This window comes from Anguilla anguilla, chromosome 17 (assembly GCF_013347855.1).
Source record: "Anguilla anguilla isolate fAngAng1 chromosome 17, fAngAng1.pri, whole genome shotgun sequence".
Lineage (NCBI taxonomy): Eukaryota > Metazoa > Chordata > Actinopteri > Anguilliformes > Anguillidae > Anguilla > Anguilla anguilla.
This window is the reverse complement of record NC_049217.1, coordinates 17,576,166-17,600,610: the sequence shown is the minus strand read 5'-3', so window position 1 is coordinate 17,600,610 and position 24,445 is coordinate 17,576,166. Positions and strand designations below refer to the sequence as shown.

At 49.8% G+C, this 24,445-nt stretch overlaps 1 protein-coding gene across 2 annotated transcripts in view; it reads right to left on the bottom strand.

Moving 5' to 3' along the window:
- Positions 1-24,445, bottom strand: part of mpp2a (membrane protein, palmitoylated 2a (MAGUK p55 subfamily member 2)) — a 53,112-nt gene that overhangs the window by 4,256 nt on the left and 24,411 nt on the right. For both annotated transcript variants that reach the window (XM_035399053.1, XM_035399052.1), the window contains 6 exons: positions 10,685-10,785; positions 6,387-6,539; positions 4,985-5,140; positions 3,463-3,690; positions 959-1,090; positions 269-371 (listed from right to left, as the gene is read on the bottom strand). In XM_035399053.1, coding sequence (XP_035254944.1) covers positions 269-371; positions 959-1,090; positions 3,463-3,690; positions 4,985-5,140; positions 6,387-6,539; positions 10,685-10,785 — 873 coding nt within the window. The remainder of the gene's footprint in view (positions 1-268; positions 372-958; positions 1,091-3,462; positions 3,691-4,984; positions 5,141-6,386; positions 6,540-10,684; positions 10,786-24,445) is intronic.

Genomic DNA, 24,445 nt, shown 5'->3' with positions numbered 1-24,445 from the left:
TTTGGCAGTGACAGTAAAGCTCCACTAGGGGTCAGTGTTGCACAGGGACAGCTTTTTCCCCCTAGGAAGGGCAGAAATAGTACAGCATAATGCTAAAATTTCAAAAAATAAAATTTTAATGCGCTTCGTATCTCACTATTCAGAAACTGTAAGGAAAATGTACGCCATTCAAAGTAAGGAAAACGTGAAAGCACGATAAACACACAACACACAAACGTTTGTGTGGAAGTCACGGTGTCCGTTTCTGTGGTGCCAGGCCTAGCAGTACCTGCGGCTGCCAGCTCCAGGTCCCTCTTCACGAAGGCCTTCCTCTTCTCCTCCAACAGCTGGCTGGGGATGAGCCCAGCACTACCCCCCTCTACATGACACGCCTACAGGCGAGACGAGACACTTTTACACAGGTCCCTAAAACACCCGCTAACAAACAGGGCCCTAAAACAACCCTTACCCCTTACAAACAGGTCCCTAAATCACCCCCTTACCCCTTAGAAACAGGAACCTAACATACCCCCTTACCCCTTACAAACAGAGCCCTAGAATACCCCCTTACCAACAAGGTCCTAAAATGCCCCCTTACCCCTTACAAACAGGGACCTAAAATACCCCCTTACCAACAAGGTCCTAAAATGCCCCCTTACCCCTTACAAACAAGGCCCTAAAATACCCCCTTACCCCTTACAAACAGGGACCTAAAATACCCCCTTACCCCTTACAAACAGGGACCTAAAATACCCCCTTACCCCTTACAAACAGAGCCCTAAAATACCCCATATAAACAGGACCCTAAGACACAAAGTCCCCCTAAGAAATAGAAGTCAGCTACAAATATAGTAGTATAGTCTGCTACCACCACTACAGTCAGCTACTATAAACCAGTTACAGGCTTAAGAGAAGCGGTGAAAAGCTGACTGTATTAGAGTGGAGTGGGAGGAGGCCCTAACCTCCGCACACTCCTCACCTGCCACCAGTTGAGGTCCTCCTGGTTGACGATCTGCAGTATGTCTCCACTGCTGAACCTGAGTCCCGCCTCCTTGCAGGGAATCAGGTTGTCATTGGCGGGATCATATTCAAAGTGACACTTCACGAACACCTGCAAGAGGGAGGGGGCGGGACAGAACAGCGACTTTCTCAGACTATCGCGGCCCACTAAAACCCAGCCAAGCGACGGCCGCGCGCTGAATGCAGCTCGAACCTGGACCCCATCAACCTTTTGGATTAAGCCAGTGGTCCCCTGACCTCTCCTTGGGTACCCCCAGCTGGATCCAGGTATTTGATGCGTTCCATCTCCAGCACACCTGATGCAACTAATTAGGGTCTTGATTAGCTGTATCAGGTGTGCTTGAGGTGGAGCACGTCAAACACCTGGATCCAGCAGGGGGTACCTGATGAGAGGTCCGAGATCCACTGGGTTAAAGGATTAACATATACACAGCCAACCAGATTAATTTACTTACTTAGATAAATGGATATTTGTTGTCAGTTCTAAGATGTAGTTTAAAGTTTGCACATCAGTCCATCAGAGCCTTAGTGTTTCCCTCTCTTTTAACCTCACTAAATGAACAGACTTTGAAAAATACAGTCTGTACCTTCATGACAGCGACATTTGGCATTACGAAATAAATCTCGACGGCGACGGTTCACAAAAGAATTTTTTTCGTGGCACCATCTGAAGTGACTAATGAGTAATGACAAGTAGATAATCCTTTCTTTCATCCGGCTTCATCGAACCCAGCGCGCACGTCTTCCTCTATGAAAACGCGGAGTCGAGCCGGAGACGGGGATGCAGGGAAACGGCCGACACGACGAGACCTCCGCAGACAGAAGGGACCGTGTTACCGCGCCCTCGAGTCGAGTCAACGTGCAAATCCAAGAACAAAGGATTAGAAAAGCGGGATGTTTCATCGCGGCCTTCTGATTAAGTTCCTGACAGAGGAACCAGATGTTCTGCAGCCCTTACATTTACAGTCACATTCGCACAGCCCCGACTACCCCCCCCCCCCCCGCCCCCCCCAGTAATAAAAAGGGGTAACAAAAGGAGAGATGCAGAGAGCGCCGCACTGCCGGGGATGGTATCCATGACAACCGGAGGAGGCATTTCACTGGGGTACGAGCGGAGCGTGGCGCTGTCGCTAACGCTAACTCTGCGAGGGCAACGCTAGCAGTGGCTGCAGCTCGCCTGCCTGCCTGCCCGCCCGCCCAAAGCCCGTGGTTGGCGGGAACGGAGGAAGCCATCTGCCCAGCTGGTGCTTTCAGCATGACAGCAAAAGGAACAGCCTGGCTTACATCTACCGAAAACAGCTTGAGCCTGGAGTCCTTCAGAGAAGTGGGGCTTTGGAGCGTGCCTGTTTGCAGCTTCAGGGCTCCACTAGATGGCGCACAATCTGCTTCATCCCGCCAGGGGTAGGGTGAGTGCGAGCTGGCCAGAGTGCCTCAGGTTACCATGGCATTCGTTTCTCCTAACAACAGCCCGGGTTCGCACAGGTTACCAGCTGCTGTGGGCGAGAGCCCTCTTCAAGTGCTGGTCATTTGGCATCAGGGTGAATAAGTGCAACAAAAAAAAAAAGAATAAATAAATAAATCAAAAGTATTCTGCTTCATTCTCATTCATTTTCTACTGGCTATTCATCCTGACATGTGGTCCCCCCTTTCTGGAAACTGGGCCGCGCCCCCGCCACCCTGCCCGAAACTGGGACGGGCGATGACGCCAACGTACAAACCACAGACAAATTTCTCCCAGGCTTCGCTCCCCTGCCTCCGATTGGGCGAAGGATGCCGTTACCATGACAACTGCCTCCTCGGACCAGTTAGGAGATGAAAGGACCCCCGGAAAACGACAGAACAATGATCGCCGATTGGGGTCAAAGTTGATCTGCAAATGGCTGTCCGGTCTGTTGTGCCTTTATCACCGTCCCAACCACGCAAAAAAATCACCACTCCCCAGTGCCAAGGTCTTCTGGGAGCGGGTCCAAACCGACCGAGAGCTGAGGACAAATCAATCTGCCTGTGAGATGCGTACCAGGCCTGGACCACATCGACTGTCTACCTATGCACTCAATAAACCAAAAACTTTCTTTCCCCGATTTGTCTGCTCTGAGACCACATTCACAAATCTTGCCTCTACAAAAGGCCTTGCGCACTCATCCATGGGCAGGCTATTGTTACTGCTACTGCTAGCTGCACTAAAGCTATGCTCCTGAATATACGGCAGATTGCTTTGGCAGCCACAATTACAGCCCATGGAAAGCCACTAAATCACAGCCTCGAAACGAGCAAGCCAGGATCAGATTATCCACCTCCGGCGCTGACCCCAATCATTGTCGGGTCAGAGGCTTAAACTGATTTAGGATCAGTTCTGGAGGCAGGTGGTTTTGGCTGCAGGTGGTTTTGGCTGTAGGTGGCTGGTGGATGGGTTTGCAGGGAGCTGACCTGAGAGGGCAGGGGTGGGCGTGGCCGGCGGCTCACCTGGCGGGGGGGCTGCGGCTCCTGGTAGCTGGGGAGGATCTTGAGCACCACGCTCCCGCTGGCCTCCTGCAGCATCTCCTGCAGGACCTTGGGGTCGTTGCCCACCTCCTTGCCGTTGACCTCCTTGATGATGTCGCCCACGTGGAGCAGGCCCTGCTGGTCGATCATCCCGCCGTGCAGGATCCGGGCGATCACCAGCTCCCCGCTCTCCACGCGGAACGTCACGCCCTGTCACGACACACGCAAGCGCGCACGCCACGGGTCACGCGATCATACTCTTACCGGGTCCACCAGCCGGATGGGTCACCCGGTCATACTCTCACCCGGTCACACTCTCACCGGGTCCACCAGCCGGATGGGTCACCCGGTCATACTCTCACTGGGTCCACCAGCCGGATGGATCACCCGGTCATACTCTCACTGGGTCCACCAGCCGGATGGGTCACCCGGTCATACTCTCACCGGGTCCACCAGCCGGATGGATCACCCGGTCATACTCTCACCGGGTCCACCAGCCGGATGGATCACCCGGTCATACTCTCACCGGGTCCACCAGCCGGATGGATCACCCGGTCATACTCTCACCGGGTCCACCAGCCGGATGGATCACCCGGTCATACTCTCACCGGGTCCACCAGCCGGATGGAGCACCCGGTCATACTCTCACCGGGTCCACCAGCCGGATGGATCACCCGGTCATACTCTCACCGGGTCCACCAGCCGGATGGGTCACCCGTTCATACTGTCACTCAACAGTGCAACGCCAGCCGGTACGCGCTGGTCCACACAACACTGAACAACGGGGCTTTCATACTGACCAGGGTGACGGGTTTAGCTCAGAACAGTGTAGCTAATGTCACCTGGGTGGGGTATGACTGCATCTGCCAGAATTCTTTCAAATAACGTGACACTGTCTGCTGTTCCAAAAAAAATTCCAAAACTACAGACCAAGCAGAAGCAGGACAGATCTCCTGGCAGTGAGAATGTTCTGCTCCTTAGAAGGAGATGTGATTCTATTAAGTGAGAGACTAAACTACGTTCTAATTGAAGTTCTCAACTTAATAATCTCATTGAAAATTTCTTCTTTTATTCCTGATTCCAAATTTGAAACCGAGAGCTTGAGAGAGGAATTATGATAAAGCCTGAACTAAACTCCAGTCTTGTCGGCTGAAAGCTTTTCCTAAAATCCCACGGGAGGTGACACGGCCACAGCGATAGCTCTTTAGTTGCTTTGTAAGGCCTCTGCTACCCAGATGAACAATCTAAAGCAGTGTTCTTAAACTACGGCTGGGGACCCAAAACGGGTGGCAGGAGGGTATGAGGTGGGTCCCAGAATGAGTCTGTAGTCCAGTACGCTATGCTGGAGTGTGATGGCCGCTGAAAGGTGCTACATTTCCAATGTGGGCCCCGATATTAAAAGGTTTAAGAGCCAGTGATTCAGTGAATGACTGCACTGAACGGGCAGCCGACGAGATGACAGCAGAATGTTCCGGCACCAGAGCAGGCTGTGCGGTGGACTCACCAGGTGTTCACCGGACACTTTGCGAATGCCCACCATCCTGACTGCGTCGGGGGGCACCGGCTGGGTGCTGATGGTGGCGTCCATGAAGGCGCAGGGGCTGGGAGGCGGGGTTTCATAGCTTTTGGAGGCCACAGAGTCATGAGTCTCCAGAAGGGACTGGGGGACCAATCACAGTGCAATCAGAGATGACTGACATATCAGACATGTTCAGTTCTTATCCTTCCCATACACTGAACAAAATGAGCTGCTTTTTGATGTTTATGCTGTGATTACCTTTCTTCTTTATTGTTAGACGGGTCTATAAGAGTGTATGTGTGTGTGTGTGTGTGTGTTTGTATGCGTGTGTGCATGTGTGAGTGTATATATATATATATATATATATATATATATATATATATATATATGAGTGAGTGAGTGTGTCTATCTGTGTATGTGTACATGTGTGTGTGTGTATGTGAGTGAGTATGTGTATCTGCGTGTGTGTGTGTGCCTGCGTGTGTGTGTGTATGTGAGTGAGTATGTGTATCTGCGTGTGTGTGTGTGCCTGCGTGTGTGTGTGTATGTGAGTGAGTATGTGTATCTGTGTGTGTGTGTGTGTGCCTGCGTGTGTGTGTGTATGTGAGTGAGTATGTGTATCTGTGTGTGTGTGCCTGCGTGTGTGTGTGTATGTGTATCTGTGTGTGAGAGCCTGTGTGTGTGTGTGTGTGTGTGTGTATGTGAGTGAGTATGTGTATCTGCGTGTGTGTGTGTGCCTGCGTGTGTGTGTGTATGTGAGTGAGTATGTGTATCTGTGTGTGTGTGCCTGCGTGTGTGTGTGTATGTGTATCTGTGTGTGAGAGCCTGCGTGTGTGTGTGTATGTGAGTGAGTATGTGTATCTGTGTGTGAGAGCCTGTGTGTGTGTGTGTGTGTGTGTATGTGAGTGAGTATGTGTATCTGCGTGTGTGTGTGTGCCTGCGTGTGTGTGTGTATGTGAGTGAGTATGTGTATCTGTGTGTGTGTGCCTGCGTGTGTGTGTGTATGTGTATCTGTGTGTGAGAGCCTGTGTGTGTGTGTGTGTATGTGAGTGAGTATGTGTATCTGCGTGTGTGTGTGTGCCTGCGTGTGTGTGTGTATGTGAGTGAGTATGTGTATCTGTGTGTGTGTGCCTGCGTGTGTGTGTGTATGTGTATCTGTGTGTGAGAGCCTGCGTGTGTGTGTGTATGTGAGTGAGTATGTGTATCTGTGTGTGAGAGCCTGCGTGTGTGTGTGTGTGTGTGTGTGTGTGTGTATCTGTGTGTGTGAGCCTGCGTGTGTGTGTGTATGTGAGTGAGTATGTGTATCTGTGTGTGAGAGCCTGCGTGTGTGTGTGTGTGTGTGTGTGTGTGTATCTGTGTGTGTGAGCCTGCGTGTGTGTGAACCCACCTGGAAGTGCGGCTCGCTCAGGATGCGGGCGAGCTCTGCGGCCGCCTGGCTGTGGTGTGTGAAGGGGTTCAGGTCTCTGAGGATCTCCTGCACCAGCTCCACGTTGTTGTCCCGCACCGCCTCCAGCCTCATCTCCTCCGGGTTCTCCGGGGCCTGCCAGCACCACGGACAGCGACACCGTCAGCCTCCCTCCCTGCTCCTCATCAGCACCCAGGCATTAAAAACGGGCAGGGGCACTTATGTCACCTTTACCCGCTGTCCCTACCAAATGCACCAGGGGCTGCACCGAGACCCACACCCTGCCATTCCAGACAAAGCTCACTCATCACTGTAATAGGTTTCTTTTGTGAGTGCAAATCTGGTTTAGCATTTAGTGCCACTTCTACACACCAGCTCTTTAAGGGTTCTGATCTCTGCGCTTGATCAACTGCCTGGCCAATTTCCCTGGCTGAGCTCCTACAACATTCAATTATCTGAGAATGATTCTTCTATTCTAATAGCACTCTATTCTACTACAAGACAGTCTACTTTGCTTTTATGAAGTCCTTGTTAAAAAAAAAAAAGAAAAAGAAACTGGTTGATTGACACCGGTCGCTGAAACAGACGCTGAATTAAAGCTGAGATAAAGTACGCGTGGTCCGACGCGATAGGGCAGAACGCCCCGCCAGGCCTGCTCACGGGGGGGCCTGCTCACGCGCCCTCCTGTGTTTATTCAGTAGCCCGGGGCGTGACTTTCGGTAATCCAGGGGATTACGTGGATGCCATGGGGCGGGGAGCAGCGCTAGACACGAAGGGCGCTACCTGGAGGAGCCAGCTGTCATCATGGCACCCCCCACCCCCCCGACCCTCACCCCCCCAGCCTCCGAAGGGCACACAATGCACGGTCAGTCTTTCAGGCCCCTGGGTAAAAATCCAATTCAACCCATTCAATTCAAGCCCACTTTGTTTAACCCAGTAGGTCATCTCAGAAGTCGACTGTCACGCTCAGTGACGACCTGGGGAATAAAAGTGGATCGAGAATGCAGGGAACTGTGATTTGAGCGGCCAATCAGATTCTGGCGGTGATTATGCAGAGAGGTAGCCGCGCGGGAATTCGACGCAGGCGTTCCTCACTAGTCCGGCTCCTGGACGCACGACCTCCCTGTCACCCGTCAGACGTGCACCGCAGAGCAGGCTGCTTCTGAACAGGGACCAGGCCCCCGCTGAGCCACACTGAAAGGCAGGCTGACCCCATTGTGTCAGCGGCTTCCAGGCGGTCTGGCATCGGAGAAACCGCCGGGGTATCCGGTGAACGAGGAGACGCCGAGCCGCACCGGAGGAGCACCGGCGGATCGGACAGGGGCAGGGCGACGGGGGGACGTCCAGAACAGACGGGCCGCCCAACGAGGGTCCAACAGGGTTTGGCTCGTCTGACGGGGCTGGCGCCACAGGCGGGCTTTCCGGCGAGTTCCGGTGAGCTCCGCTTAACGAGGCGCCCGGAGGGACCCCTAGCGTAGCGGCGCTCCAGCGAGCCTTCGCCGCTCTTCTCTCTTTCCCCCCCCCGCTCGGCCCGTTCCCAGAACCGGTCGCCCGGGGAAGACTTCCCTGGCCCAACCACACAGCCTCCGTTCCCAAAAACATCCTCGTCGTTCAGGCGTCCATTTCCTTCCTTAACGTCGACTCACAAAAACATTTTATTCGCAAACGCGGCTTATCAAATTAATTTCAGCGACCACTGAGCTAGGCGAAATAAGAAAATCACAAACCCTCGCGTTAAATTGAGCCACGGTTATGATAAACGCTTATTTAACCGTACTGCGCGCACAGCAGAAAGCCGAAAACATACTCCGAATGTGGCCAGACAGTTGCCCCGTGAAAGCTCTCACAGCTGTAAACAAACAGTGCAGCGTGAATCATGAAAATGACAGCCTGAGGGGCTTTGGTTTCACTAGGGGCTGCACTGTTTCAGACGGGGGAAAAGGTTACTGTGTGACTGTTTGTCCACCACGTTTTGGCGAGATGCATTTCTGTATCTGTACAAATACAATGGCTGGCTGGCGTGAGCAGCGTGTACTACTGACCATGCAGGGTCATTCGCCTCCCCATGCTCATTTCTATGCTCCAATTTCCCTCTGAAAAAGCTGTCAGTTCTACTTAGAGGCCAGATGGAAATGGAGAAAGAGAAATCCCACTTCAGGGGCCCCACACACCATCCTCATTAGCCAATGAGCTCACCCCATGCAAATGAACGGCCGCCGGGGGGGCCAATCACGGCCCCGCGTTCCCGTGAGGGGAGCGCGGACCGGCTTGCAAAATAAGGTGTTCAGACGGGCCCAGGGCCACTTGGGCTGTCGGGCTGCTGAAAATGCAGAGCGGTAATTAAGGCCGACCTGCATCTGCCAAGGTCAGCTGTCCCAGGGGCAGCGGGGTGGGGATGCATGTTTATTAGCCTCGCGCTCAGGCTAGCCGCTTACACAGGGCTCCGAGTCCACACATCCTCCCTGACAGCCAGACACCCCCAGACTTCTCACTGCTCCGTGACCTCCGACCCCCCCGCCCCCCGTCCCCCACCCTCAAGGTTTCTTCAGTCACGCTGAGGACCCTGCTTAAAAGCCATCCACCTGCCAATCTGTCTCAACCGGTGTCGTTACCATCTTGGGAAATTGTTATCCCAGGGTAATCAGTCAATATTATTATGGTAAATGGACTGCATTTATATAGCGCTTTTATCCAAAGCGCTTTACAATTGATGCCTCTCATTCGCCAGAGCAGTTAGGGGTTAGGTGTCTTGCTCAAGGACACTTGGGCGGGGGGGGTTTGAACCGGCAACCCTCCGACTGCCAGACAATTGGTCTTACCTCCTGAGCTAAGTCGCCCCTATATACTACTATTATACTACTAACATGGTTATCCTGACATCACAAGATCGCAGGAGATCACGGGAGATCTTCAGCAAGATCGCGGGACACAGAACTCAGGATTTTGTGATTTTGAAACCGCAGCTGAATTTCAGGTTGTGCACCTCCAAATGTCAAGATATCAGAAGAGACGTTCTGAGCAATATCGGTGGACTTCTTCACCTTTGTAAAATAGCATCATAAATATTAATTACACACTGGCTCAACTGTTTCACCTTCATCAAAAACTGCGCAGTAAGAAAAACGTCTAGACAAAACCGCTAGCAAACTGCACTGGCGAACGATTGCCTTTTCACCCGTTCCGCAGAGACCCCAGAGGAACACGTGACCTCAGATTTACATAATTACATATAAGGCCATCGCTTGGATCATTACCACTCAATTACAGCAGTGGGGAAAGCGTGGGGTCGCACACAAACTCAAGACCCCAGCAGGCCTGTGGAACTGCAGAAACGCGTGCCCGTTCCAGTGTTAACCCTTCAGTGTAAATGCACATTAACCTGCAGGAGAGCGGCGTGTTTAAAACAAATCACAGCTTGACTGCGGTAGCATACATTGTTTTCTGTTTGGCAATGCGTTAGCGCCCTACACATTAAAGGCTAACTGACTAGCCGTTACTAGCTTTAGCATGCTACGTTTCTATACGCAGCATCTGCGGCCGTGAGATTCTGTGAAGCACCTGTGATTCGACCATTTTACTTCTGCAAGAAAGCACAGCCTCTCCGATAGGCTGCCCTTCAGTAATTTCCATTCAGTGCACCCCAGCTTTTATTGTGTTCAAATACAGGCCTAAATGCTAAAGCTATCAATAATTGATAACAGGCTATAATTTCTCCGCTGCTGCTTTGAAATTGAAGTGGCATTTTTTACTCTCCCATTTAAATTGTTTTCTGCAGCTTTGATGAAGGCATAATATGTTCTTGTTTTTTTTCCCTCAATTTCAGAAAAAATGGTAGCCATTTATAGCAAAGCCAGTATTCGCTCTTCTTGAAAAACAATCAGCCAGTCAGCCACAAAAATCACTCACGCACGCACACATGCACACACGCACACAAAATTCCCTACATGGTTTTTGGCTAACATCCGCGTGATCCCTCTCTATAGATATTAACCTTTTTCACGTACGCAAGCTGCCATTTGCTTTTGTTTAATAGGGGCCGATCTGCTCAGCAGCTCTTCATCCCGAGCGGCTCACACAGATAAATCTCAGTGCAAACTCTCAGGGACTCATTACGCCCTGTTAATAATGATTCAGACAGACTACGGTGCCCCTACAGCAGCTTAGACAGACAGCGCTCTGGCGCAGCGTGCGAGGGAGCGGCGGAGCGTACGTACGGCAGATCAAAGCGCGGGGGCGCGGCTCTGACCGCCGCTGCGCCGCGTCGGGGCGGACCGACTTACCACCGGGCTCTCCATGATGCCCTTGAGGAAGATGAGGTCCAGGTCATTGGCGGTGGTGGAGCTGGTGCTGTCACTCAGAGTGTCCAGGACCTGCTGCACAGCTGCCAGGAGAGAAGGGGATGTGTTTATTATGGGATGTCTGCCCATTGACTCACGGAGAGGCTCGCAGGGCAGACTCGCTGGCGTCGTGCCGAGCGATCCTGCTTCGGGGAGCGCCTTAGACAGGGGTCCTCAGCCTTACCCAGAAAGGACCGGTCTGGGTGCAGGCTTTCGTTTCAACCATGCAGCTGCACACCCGATTCTACTAATCAACCACAAGAGTCTTTGCTATGGATGTTAATTGGTAGAATCAGGCGCATTACTGCTTGGTTGGAACAAAAGCCAGCACCCACACTGGCCCTTTCCTGATAAGAATGAGGACACCTGGCATAAGACTTGCATTTCATTCTAGCTTAGCAAGCTGTGAGGTAGCTTCAACTCTACTACTATTTCAAGACAGGTCAACTGGACAGATTAACTATATGAATTTACTGACTAGAGGCACCATTTGCACCCTTCAGTGCCTTTGCTGGGTTCTGCGGTCAACCGGCCGGGCCCATCTACATTCCTGAAAGAGGCAATTGGCATAAATGGCAGCTGGGGACACACAGGAGCTCTCGTAGACCAAACAGCCGGCTCTCAAACGGAAAATAGCCAGGAATCCCACCGTGACTCTCACATCGCGGCATCCGGCAAGTTTAGGCTTTTCAGCAGATATCCCAATAAACGGCCAGGCCAGTGGGCAACAGGCAGGCCTGTCACATTAAAGGGTTTCACCGGACCACATTATAGATGATCGAAGGTTTTCATGAAGCAAATGAAGGTGCTTCACAGAGATGGAGAGCCGTAGCTGGAAGCACTCCAAAGTTGGAACTCTCACCTTGGAGCTGTCAGATGAAAGGGGCTTTGATGTGTAATAATGCCATTACCTGGAGCTAATGTAATTAATGCTGTTTAATTCGATGCCATAAATGCAACACCCGACTCCTGTTGGATACAGCTTCCATACACAGACCCACGGCCCACGGGGACCCTCTTCTCATGCCAATTCCATGCTTTTGTTATATCACACATGACAGCTAGCGGACCAGTGCTCTCATGCAATGCAGCTATTGGGGAACACCCTCAGTAAGGTATGTGGAGTCCTGTATATGCATGGAATTTCATATTCCCATTTTCACCTGAATCTGAAGATGGGGGGGAGACCTTGCCTTTGTGATCTTGGGTGTAACAGAAGGACGCTAACAAATATATTTTTATGATAAATCATTATGGTGATGATGATTATTATGTTGATGAGTATGATTATGAGGATTCTTATGATTATCATGATTTATAGTTATGATGATTATTATTAGAGACAGCCATCTTCTTCTAAATCTAAGGGTATGTTTTATGCCCAATCTAGACTCATATCAGGGAGCCAAAGATCACTGCCAGACTGACACTGGGGCAGTGTTTCATAAAACAAGCAGGCAGAGTGCGAAGCCGCTCGATTTAGAACTCGCTCGGGTACGACCGCGTCGCAAACAACCCGGCGACTGACCGTGAACGTGCGACCCAGCTCATGAGAGCGCTGTAAACAGAACGAGTCCCCCTTATGCGCCTCTGACCTCTGTCTCCAGACGATGGAAAACCGAGCCCGCCTCTGAATGCCAAGCAGGGCCTCAGAGAAGGCTCCGCGATTTTGGCCCGGCGACCGTATAACCACAGAAAAGATTTACAGCACCTTTAACTGCAACCACAACCGCAAGGACAGCAAGAACATTCCCTTCCCTTCACCGCCACGAATGCGTCTGCAGAAAAAGATTTTGGTTTGGTGGTGCTGAGGCTTGGGGTGGGGGGGGTTAGGGGGAGCACAATTCTTACAAAGTCAGTTTAATCGTCTCAGGCAGCCAGCCAACCAATAACGTAAGACCCAACTGAAGCATGCTAAATTTTTCAAGTGAAATCAGAGCCTTAACACTGGCTCTGCGAAGCTGTTGAAAATATCACAGATATTTGAACAACATTGCTGCAAATACATTTTCTGGTGAAAGATTCCACTGAATTGTGTGGCAGCTCTTGGGGAACTGCTGTGACTCCAACCCTCTGAATCTGAACTATCTGGGAACTTTCTATCCATAAAATACTTATCTTCTTGTACCCGAACATGTTCTTTCACTGACCTGTACAAATGCTCTCTAAAGTATAGTCCACATTCAGGAAAACTAACCACTCAAGAACAGCCTTCAGTAACATAACCGAATTCAAAAAAACGAATTTCTATTTGCAAGGGCAAGCTGCACACAGTCACTGCCATCTGTTTAAAATGCACATTTGCAAAGGCACAAAATCCTTTTGTGACGTTGCCTATACACAGACGAGTCAGCTGTGGATGTCTTGTACGCACATCCAACAAAATGCGGTGTACCAGACATTTAAAAATAGATGTATCTGTCTTCATGTCAGTTTAGCTTCAAAGCGCCTTTAGAAAGATCCCAGCTTGAACGCTTCTCAAAACAGCTCACATTGTCCAGACGTCTCGCTGTGCCAATCATCCTAAAAGCTGACATTAAAACTGCCTTCACGTGAGACAGCTCTACTAGATTATTCTTCTGCCTTTTTAGAAGGCATTTAGGAATAAATACGATGCAGATTTAAAGGAAATGGGATTTTGGCGATTGTGTTTGTGTAGTTTTCCTCGGCTGTACGCCCTGGTGTGTCAGTACAAACCTGCAATAGCGTTTCCACTCATACTGTGACTATAAGGCTCTTTTCCAAGAATTAAGCCATAAAACCCCAATACCCTCTCTAATGACCTATCGGTGAAGGGTCATTGACTGTTCTGGGTATCCAGGTGTGTGGCTGTCATGGTGATTGATTGGCATTAATGTATTTGAGGGCAACTGAATGCCTTCAATGCAAATCAGATCAGTGATCGTTAAACCACACCCCCTCGACACAGAGAACAGACAAAAAAAAAATATATGGGAGCTATCCCATAGTGCATTGCTCCATAGTGTTTATAAACAATCGCCTCAGCCTTTTTATATGCAAATAACAAACGAATAAATAAATAAAAACTCAAATTTTAAAGCAGGAACCAAGTTGTATTTAATGTTGTTTTCCAGTGCAAGTTCCCTTTAAACCCAATAATCTTTTAACCCTGACCTGTAAAGGTGCAAATGAGATTAAGCAGATTAAGCTCCAGGTTGCAGAACCTGAACTGGACCCTCAGTCTCTGAGCCCGGAGGTCACACCCACAGTCCATTTCAAGGGTAGGACTGAGGCCACCAAACTCACGGCGCATTCTTCTGCTTCCTGGCCATATTAGCAATGAGCTGGAAGATTCTGATTGGACCAGGAGCTGAGTCCCCTCCCACTATGCAGAAGGGCCTCAGTATCTAATGGGAGCCGTGTTGTGCAGGGCATCTGGGGCTATACTGGGCACATCAGGAGTGGATATCAGATGGGAAGGCTCACAGCTTCCTTTACCTGATTTGTGCTTGTGGAAAAAAACATAATGACTACTTCCCCTCATTTCTCATTCAGACCAAGGGCTGCAGAGATAATGTCACCAAGGTGGTATTCAATTCCTGAGTGAATGAGATTATTTTAATTTGTGGGTCCTTGATCTAATATAAAGTTACGCACTTGGAGCAATGTCCTTGAATATTAAATGAACAAGGCCTCTTTCCTCAAACCCACAACTACTCATAGCCTTTGTCATGACACAAATTCCCTGTGAAGCACAGTTACAGCAGCCAGTTAAGCCAATACCGCAATGCTTGAATGAAAGTTAAGAAGCTATAATTATAAATCACAATGTAGTTCACATGCATTTATCTAAAAACTACATTTTTTCAGGAATAGAAATACATTTGGCCTAACCTGCAAAATGCAGGTGCCCCAACTTTTACAACATTGTATTCATCCTAAATACAGGTGGTACTGTTCAGTAAATATGAACTGAAGATGCATGCACCATAACAGTCTTGTGAGTATTTTGTCTCGCTTATTCTGTGGTTATTTGATCTTGAGGCCAACTGCAGGATATTCAATAACGCCGGAATGATTCACTAAAAAAAACGCGCATTAACATTTCAGACGTCGTAGGAAATATTGAACAATGGCACCGAGCGAAGGAGCGAGACTGATAGATTAGTCTACGGAGACCAAAAGTTTCCGAATCTCCTCTTCATCGATGCCACGCGATTGGATAAGACAATTAAGGACTAATGAGGTGTAAAAAATACGCTGGTGGAGATAGATCCAGTTAGGAAGTCTGCATCTCAAATCTGATTATCCCTTCCTGCAATTCTGTTCCGTCTAACTCATTTATATTGAGGAAACGTGGTTTACACTGACACAGGAGGCTCAAGCGGCTCTTGTTGAAGTCGACCGCTCCGAAGCCTTATCTTTCACCGCAGCGTTGCCGTCTGAGTGACGGACGACGCTGCCTTTGCGTCCGTTCCCGTTCCTCCCCCAAGGTCCGGAATTCATATTCATCTCTTCGCCCCTTCCGCCCGTGACTCCTTCCACCTTCGCCGCTATCGAGAGGGGCAGCTTTCCCAGGACGAATCCATCACTGTCCGGTTCCCGAGCCGCCAGACAGGCGCGTTGACCTGCCCGTCTGGTGCACCGGGTGGAGAATGCGGGCACTGCTTCTGTCAGCCAGGCAGGAAGAACTCGGGTCCAAACTCCGCATTCAGGAAGCACCCTGGCCTCGCGGAGAGCAGCAGTTAGAAGCAAAAAAAAAACAGATAGCACAGCTGCCTTTTTCTTTTTTATACCCCTCTCCTGTAGTACAAGTGTGTCCTCCTATCTCCAGATGAAGTTGCAAGATGGCAGGACTGATCAAGGCAGACCAGAGTTCATGCATAATTCCATTAGTCTGGAGGCTACAGAGACTCTGTGGCAGCCTCCTGGGGACCCTGATATAAGCTGCATCCTGCTTGTTTTGCTGCTTCTTTCTCTTACTTCTCTTTCTCTGCCTTTAAGATGCATGTTGTCGAGAAGACGATGGACAAAGAGGACTTTTTTAAATCACAGGAGATAAGATTATCCACAATGCCCTTTGATGACAGAATAAGGAGCGAGCTTTTGTGGAACTGCGGGCTTCATTAAACTGAACGCCGTGCCGTCTACTTCTGTCAACCGCTGCTCTGCGTTGCCTCAGCAAATCAATCATTCAAGATTGTCCCGACTGCTCTGCGTGTTTAATCTCAGTCCGATGCGGTCCGCTCCACCAGGCTTGTTCAGTACAGGTCATATTTACCAGAGTCACCCTCTGCGAAATATTCCACACTCCTCTCATAAAAGACAACCCTGAACTAGCAACAGGGAGCTCGGGCAAAAATGTAGTGCCGTGGCGCCGATTTGATTTCGCAGAAAGAGAAGGACATTATTCTCATGATCTGCAGTGCTAGGGAACACAATGCAGGCCAGTGAAATTAAATACCCGAGATGATGGAGAAAAAAAATGAATCATTTTTATGTTATACTGAACCAATTTTGTGAATCCTTCTTATTACAAATCAATGCATAGCACAGTTAAAAGTATTAATACCAACTGTTTAATCAATGTAACAGTATGAAAGAAATGCATGACTCAGTATTCAGCGTTACATTAAATATCTATTTATTACTGCATACAGTCCACAGGATCAATTTTGTCCTGTGGAGTGTTTTCATTTAAAAGCAATGATTAATACTTTGTATCACTGGGCCTGTTACACTGGTAAGTCTTCAAAATAATGGATGTCAAGAAAAAAAGCGTTTGTATTTTTAACCGATAGCGCACATAAGCATCATAAGCATATTGCACATAATTGTCTGTATTGCAAAATTAAATTAACTGAAATAGCTTCAGTATTGAAGTTTCCCATTTACCAAACTTAACTGTTTGTGACAAAGCACATCTGGACTATTTAATTCCTTACAATGTGCAGTAACCTTTCCCAACATAAAGTCCTGTTAAGCATGTACAGCTGTGGTCACATTTCTGTACTGGAAAATAAATAAGATTGGAAAGTAGACAGTACAGTAAGGGAAAAGGCAAATCTCTACTCAAAAAAGAAAAAATGTGCATTGAAGCAATTTTCACGGTTATCAGTCAACTTAATTGCACGCCTAAGCGACAGGCTTCTCAAGGCCAGTGATTTGAGCCAACTCTATCCGCTCTCTTGTGTACCTCAGAGTACTATATACTACAATATAGCAAGCGTTTTATTGCAGACGTTCTATCAATCTCTAAGCTTCTGCTGACACAGCTCATTCGGTCCACACAGTCTTATGTATGGAGCTGTAGTCTCACTGTGTGGCAATCACACTATGGAGAAAACAGCCATGTCACTGCAACCACTATGTACTAAGGACAAACTGGCTGCGGGAAAAGCCTCCACATGCTTCTAAAAGGCTGATAAATTTTCTCAGGTGAGGTTGCCACGGTAAGTGCTCTCTGTATTATCTAATGATGATAATGATGATGATGATAATTTAATAAACATCAGTGAGTACCAACACAGTCATGGCTTCCTCTGCCCACCCCCTCATGGCACATGTGGGCAAAATGCATTTGTAAACACATTCACTATTTTAAAATTATGACATGGCAATTATAGTTTTCCTGGCAGAGAGAAATTGTTTTCTGTCAGCTTTTTGAAAATGTGCACGCATATTCATAACGTGCGTTCATTTTAGTTTCATTTACAGTTTTTTTTCTTTTTTTTTTTTTTGGAACAGCTAAAAATGGGACACTGTGTACGCCAAATCCTTCATTCAGCGGTAATAATTTGACCTTTCATGTTGAATGAATATTGTTCTGAATCTCTTTATGTGTTTAAATGCGACATCCCCATGGATCTGTCTTCCATGGAAAAAATAAAATAAAAATCAGGAGCAGCACTTGCTTGTGTATAACCTATGGACTTCATCCATCCATCACCTAACCTGCTGTTGATGCATTTCGATACATGGAAGCCAGAAACAGCACCCCCCGTTGCACAGACCCATGCTGCAAGGTAATCATTTTGTTGATAAAAGTGGCAACTAATCTGTGCAGAATAAAAAGCTAAAAATAAGCAGTTTTTTATTTTTACACTCGTAGCATCTAAATGATGGCAAAAGGAGAGCAGGTGTGATTAAAAAGCCACCGCTCAGTGTGTGGCGCAGGGACAGACGTTCTGACAGCTTTGTTTACAAGGGCGGGGCAACCGCAAGGTAGCCTTGACTACAAAGTCTTGTCAACCGAGGGCGGCATCAAAATAATTACAACTAGCAGAGGAACCACAGTGACCCCTCCACCCTCACCCCCCCCCCCCCCGCCCCCCAAAGCCTCCGCTGCCTCCGCGTTTCAGCCCACAGCGACCCAGCCACCCTCACCCCCCCCCCGCCCCCCAAAGCCTCCGCTGCCTCCGCGTTTCAGCCCACAGTGACCCCTCCACCCTCACCCCCCCGCCCCCCAAAGCCTCCGCTGCCTCCGCGTTTCAGCCCACAGTGACCCCTCCACCCTCACCCCCCCGCCCCCCAAAGCCTCCGCTGCCTCCGCGTTTCAGCCCACAGTGACCCCTCCACCCTCACCCCCCCTCCCCCCAAAGCCTCCGCTGCCTCCGCGTTTCAGCCCACAGTGACCCCTCCACCCTCACCCCCCCTCCCCACAAAGCCTCCGCTGCCTCCGCGTTTCAGCCCACAGTGACCCCTCCACCCTCACCCCCCCTCCCCACAAAGCCTCCGCTGCCTCCGCGTTTCAGCCCACAGTGACCCCTCCACCCTCACCCCCCCTCCCCACAAAGCCTCCGCTGCCTCCGCGTTTCAGCCCACAGTGACCCCTCCACCCTCACCCCCCCTCCCCACAAAGCCTCCGCTGCCTCCGCGTTTCAGCCCACAGTGACCCCTCCACCCTCACCCCCCCTCCCCACAAAGCCTCCGCTGCCTCCGCGTTTCAGCCCACAGTGACCCCTCCACCCTCACCCCCCCTCCCCACAAAGCCTCCGCTGCCTCCGCGTTTCAGCCCACAGTGACCCCTCCACCCTCACCCCCCCCCCCCGCCCCCCAAAGCCTCCGCTGCCTCCGCGTTTCAGCCCACAGTGACCCCTCCACCCTCACCCCCCCCCCCCGCCCCCCAAAGCCTCCGCTGTCTCCGCGTTTCAGCTTCACGAGCCGAAAGAGCGATCGCATCGTCTCTCCCTCGCTCTCCCTGACAGATGGATTCACAGCAAAGGCCCCTTTTATCAGAACACAGAACAACCTGCAAATGGCCACTGGAATAAATCCCATCCCAGCTTCACACTAAAACTATTTTTGGAGTTTTTAATCCACTTCCAATAAAGGTTTCTCACTAATTTCTGCTCTGCGCAAGAGTGCCTGAATTTTTCTCATTTTCCTGGTACGGCTGCTGCAGTCCTGTTCTTGCAGCACTGGGAGTTCACCTAGTGCTGACCTGCTGAGTGTGAGCTGCTCCTGTCCTTTCGTTATTAGAAAACTTTTTATCGCACTAAAACTTTGGCCTTACGTTAGACGTGAATGGCACTGAATTACTCTCGACAGGCGTGTGTCTGGCTATGCGCGGACTGAGCGGCTGCCTAGGGCCCCCCGCGACCACTAGGGGCCCCCGTTAAGCTCCTGTAATCCCTCCCCACGCGTCCAGCCCCCAAACTTAGTCTCGATCAGGGCTGCCCCAGTCCATATGGACGGGGGAGGCAGATTGCAAATCTCTCCCTCCCATGAAGGAACGCATAAAAAACTTTTGCTTCGGGCCTCCAAACAGACAGGGGCAGCGCTGGCTCTCAGCTGAACAGGGCAGAATGGGGCAATGGCCCAATAGCAGACTACCGTCCCGTCCAAGGAGGGAATCCCTGACCGGACCGTTCCTGCCACTGTAAATACAACGAGGCTGTAGCTCCTAAATTTGAGCAGAACCTTCACCCCGCTCTTCCGTAGCCCGTGCCAAGCGTCATCATGACTAACGTCCACCAATTACAGACCTCTCACGAGTGACAGCCCGCCTTTCTGAAAGACTAATGCTTTGTCGACCCCGATACAGCGCTCTCTTTCGCTCGTACATAAGTCACTCTTTTCCTCTTCCCCAGGCACCCGATCCCTTTCAGACGCTTCGCGGCTGTGTTTGATAAGCCGGGATTTACGAGCGCCACTCAGCGCGGCGTCTGCGGCCCGCTCAGCCATGCAGATCGCAGGCGGCGATCCGGCAGCACGAAGCACGGACGGCTCCGCCCGACCGCGTTAAACTGTCTGCACTTCCTCCGTATATCACATTGCATCCCTCAGTGCCGTGCAGCCCCCGGTGCATTAATGCCTCCGCCAGCGCAGTATTTCCTCTACACGCCGGCACTGACAGGGCAGGGGGAGGGGGGGGGGTTTAGATGCCAGTTGGACACAAGCCACGGCTGCCGGTTGGACAGCTACAAGGCCGGGGATCAGCAGATTTACACCGACGCGCCGCAGCTACTGTTAGAGCTAGCAAACAAACGCGCATATCAAAAACACTGCATCTGACAAGGAGCCCTTCCAGAACTTCCAGTGTTTTTGCATAAGTGCGCATTTTATGTGGACACATTTTCAGAGGAAACGCCAGCAACTGGACCAGCAGCAGACGAGTAAAACAGAACTGCTCAGGCTTCACTTCACGTGGACAGCGGGACTCAAAGAGAGCTGGGAGAACACTGATTCAGGGCTGATCTAATTTAGGGGCCTAATTACCCGGCATAAGACAAGTTAGCGTCGGCCAGGCTCCTGTAAAGACAGACAGATGCCAGGATGAGGAGCAGACATCAAAGGGAGCTCGCCTCTGGTGCCCGTGGTCTGCCTGGTGACCGAGCCAAATCAAGGGCCCAGACGCGAAGCAGAGCACCGACACGCAGATCCACGCGCTGGCGTCCCTGCTTTCATCATGGTGCGTTAGCAACACGCTAGCACCGCTTCTCACCCTGTGACAGGACCTGCGCTCACGCTAACGCAGCCGCACACGCCCGCACACGCACGCCTGCCTCACTCGCGCTCGTAGGATGAGGCCTTCAGCCTCCAGCGAATGCGACAGGCAACCTGGCAGACGGATTCAACGGACGACGCAGCGCCAAATGACTGCTGAACTCACCCTGCGGTAAGCTAACGGTTTGCACCGAACCCCTCCCTCAGCGGGCTGCTGTTAGCATCGCAGTTACCTGCTCTGACGTCGAGCCCGCTGGAGAGGGATTTGAAATGTCAAGGAGGGGTTTGACTTGCAAATGAGAAGCCGCTCACGCTTCTAATGCAGTTGCACGCCACGTGCGACAGCCATTTTAGACGAGGGGGGGGAGAAAGGCGCCGTCGCAGCACGCGGCGGCCCCAGAAGGGGTCTCTGAAGAGCTCACGCCACAAAAGAAGCAGACATTTCGCACTTTACTGTCCACAGAATGAAGTCCCAACACAATCCGTGACATGAAATGTGCCCAATCATAAAATGGAGGGCGGGGACGTCATCACAACATCCTCCTCAGAGTCGTCAAGATGGAAAATGAGCCAGGGGCGGGCCGGCCAATCCCACAGCTCCTCTCTGCGCTCCAGCGCAGAGCGGTGCGGTTTAATTACCCCGCGTGGCGCGGTCGCGCTTCCTTCCTTTATTAACGTTCATAATCGCACACCGCCGCAGGGGTCAGTAAACAACGCCGTAGACTCCACGAAGATGACAAAGGGGAAATTTAATTTTTCTCAAATGAGAAGAGGGGAAAAAAAAAAAATGTCGAACAGGAAGCCTGGAGTTTCTATTTTAAGACCCGGTGAAATTTCTCTGGTCTTGGATTCACAGTGTTCGTTAAGCTGCAAGATGAAGGCGTGTTCCTACTTTCCCCACATTTATAAACAGGAGAAAAGCCCTTTTGATGTAAACGGCGCCGTTTCTAAAAGCGAGAGCTGGAGGTCTAACATGCCGTGTCCCTTCACTCAAGTTTAACTCTGATTGGCAGCCCGATGAACAGCCATATAAGTTTGGTATAAATATTAATTGCCATGTTCTTGTGTGAGCAACATGGTCTCCAAAAAGATCAAAACCAAATCATTCTGTAGCGGCACGGTATAAAAAAATCAAATGTCAAAATCTCAACTCGTCAATTAATAATAAATCTCAACAGAGTTAATATCATCAGTCAAATATCATAGTTTTCTAGTCTCGTTCTTTTTCAAATGCTGGGATTTTATTTTAAAAATACGGTCAGGCAGATACTCTACGCTGTCTGTAAATGTGACTCTTTACTACACTATTTTTTAAAAATTCCATTAATTAAAATTCTTTCAAGTCAAATTAACATGGCACTGAACTTTTGCTTTGTTTCTATGATCAATACCGATTGCAGAACCTGTGAAACAGCCTTAATTCCACAGCAGCTATAATGTGCCCAGGAGCGTATCTATATGGTCAATACCATACAATAAAAAAAATAAAATGGAATCCGGTCCTGTAGTAGGAAAAATCTGCACTAGCTACATTATTGACACAGAAAATAGCAATCGGTTCTCTGAAATTACATTATAAAATAGTTATGACTCTCGTTAAAACCAGGGCTTTGAGAACCGTGTCGTGAAACTCACAGTGCAGGAAGACGTTATTAGGTCAGTTCATGACCTGAGGATTTCCAGTGGACGTTACGGAGAATAAACACACTGGCCGCAGTGATAAAAGAAAGAAAATCAATAGAAAGAGTGGGCCAAAGCACAATCCATCCATATTACACTCCCAAGACTGAATCAATCAATACAACAGATAAGGCAGAAAACCCGAAAATAATGGCTGTATAGCATTATCAGGATGTAACACTGACTCGTTTGCTAATCACACAACTCACTTATAACCGTTGGCAGGATCAGTTTACAGTAGGGGCTAATACTGTTAAAGTGACATCTATTTTCAGTAGCTGTGGGCAAATCACTGCACTGCATTGCTGCTGCGTGGATTGTGCTGATTTCATCTCAGTTTATCTGCACCCCTGTATGCATGGTATGAGTGTGTGTGTGTGTGTGTGTGTGTGTGTGTGTATGTGTGAGTGTGAGTGTGTGTGTGTATATGTGTGTATGTGTGTGTGTACATGTGTGTGAGTGTATGAGTGTGTATGTGTGAGTGTGTATGTGTGAGTGTGAGTGTGTGTGTGAGTGTGTGAGTGTGTATGTGTGAGTGCGAGTGTGTGTGTGAGTATGAGTGTGTGTGTGTGTGTGTGTGTGTGTGTGTGTGTGTGTGTGTGAGTGTGATTGTGTATGTGAGAGTGTGAGTGTGTGAGTGTGTATGTGTGAGTGCGAGTGTGTGTGTGAGTATGAGTGTGTGTGTGAGTGTGTGTGTGTGTGTGTGTGAGTGTGATTGTGTATGTGTGAGTGTGAGAGTGTGTATGTGTGAGTGTGAGTGTGTGAGTGTGTATGTGTGAGTGCGAGTGTGTGTGCGAGTGTGTGTGTGAGTATGAGTGTGTGTGTGTGTGTGTGTGTGTGTGTGTGAGTGTGAGTGTGCGTGTGAGTGTGTGTGAGTGTGAGTGTGAGTGTGAGTGTGTGGGAGAGACAGAGGCAGTGTGCATGTGAAGTCTTCACCACAGCCTTGTGCAGGAGGAGGGTGACTGAAAGACTCAGTTTATGGGCACAGCCATTACAAGAACAGTCAGCAGCCAACGGACAGAGCCCCAGAGTACGGGCACAGGTAGCCGCACAGGCTGTCACACAGGCTGCCACACAGGCTGACAGGAACGCTGACACACAGGCTGCCAGGAATGCTAACACAGACTGTCACACAGGCTGACAGGACACAGGAGCACTGACAGTCTCCAACCTGCATGAGGTTGGAGGTCTAAACAACCCCCCCCCCCCCCACGCACACGCGCGCGCGCGCGCGCGGGGCTACTGAACCGCCAAACAGACTGCTTCAGCAGGAGGCTCACAATGAGCGCTAAGGAAACTAGCGTCTCTGCTGCAGAACTTGCCCTTCATCCAAACTGCAAGTTGTAGTTGCTGCAGCAGCAGTTATAGCAATAGTAACAGTCGTAGTGATATTGTTCTTTTCCCAAAGAGGGAGATTGGTTTGCAGCAGAATACAAAGCAGAACACTGGCTTTGCTTGGATGTTTTTTTGCACCATGGCACTATGCTGACAGTAATTCAGAGGGAAGGAAGTGTTTCCAGGCGTTAATAACAGGCCTAGGCGTAGACTACAGGGGTCCCCTATCTCTCCCCCTATCCTTTACATGTACCACACAGCACATCTTACTCTCTCCCTCAGGAAAAATGGGCTTTTGTTGCAGAAAAGTAACAGGGAGAAATGAGATACTCCTTCATTAGAAATAGAAATCTCTCTCTCTCTCCCAGACCTAGTGTTCCTTCTCTGTGACGCAAATTAAACAAAAATATCTTCTGAATATTATTCCATGTCCTGCAACAAAAAGCCAAACTATCTGCTTGTTTATACTGTCTAAAATTAAAATTCATTTTGAAATCAGTGATGTTTGCTACAGAAGGACAGTTTCCAGCTGTTCTATACCAAAGAACAACATAAGAATCGGATGCCACTGGGCCAGTCAATCTGTATCATGTGTTCAAGCTTTCTGGAAGAAAACTCGCTAGCATGGAGCTTTCAAACCTGATCGTGGGAGAGCTGCAGGACCTGCTGGATTGTTTTATTTTTGTTGTTGTCAGCACCGATGAACTGAAGCAGCGATTAACACAGTTATGGCAAGTGCGGTTCTCACGAGTCACCGAGGCAGGAAGCAGGACTGGACAG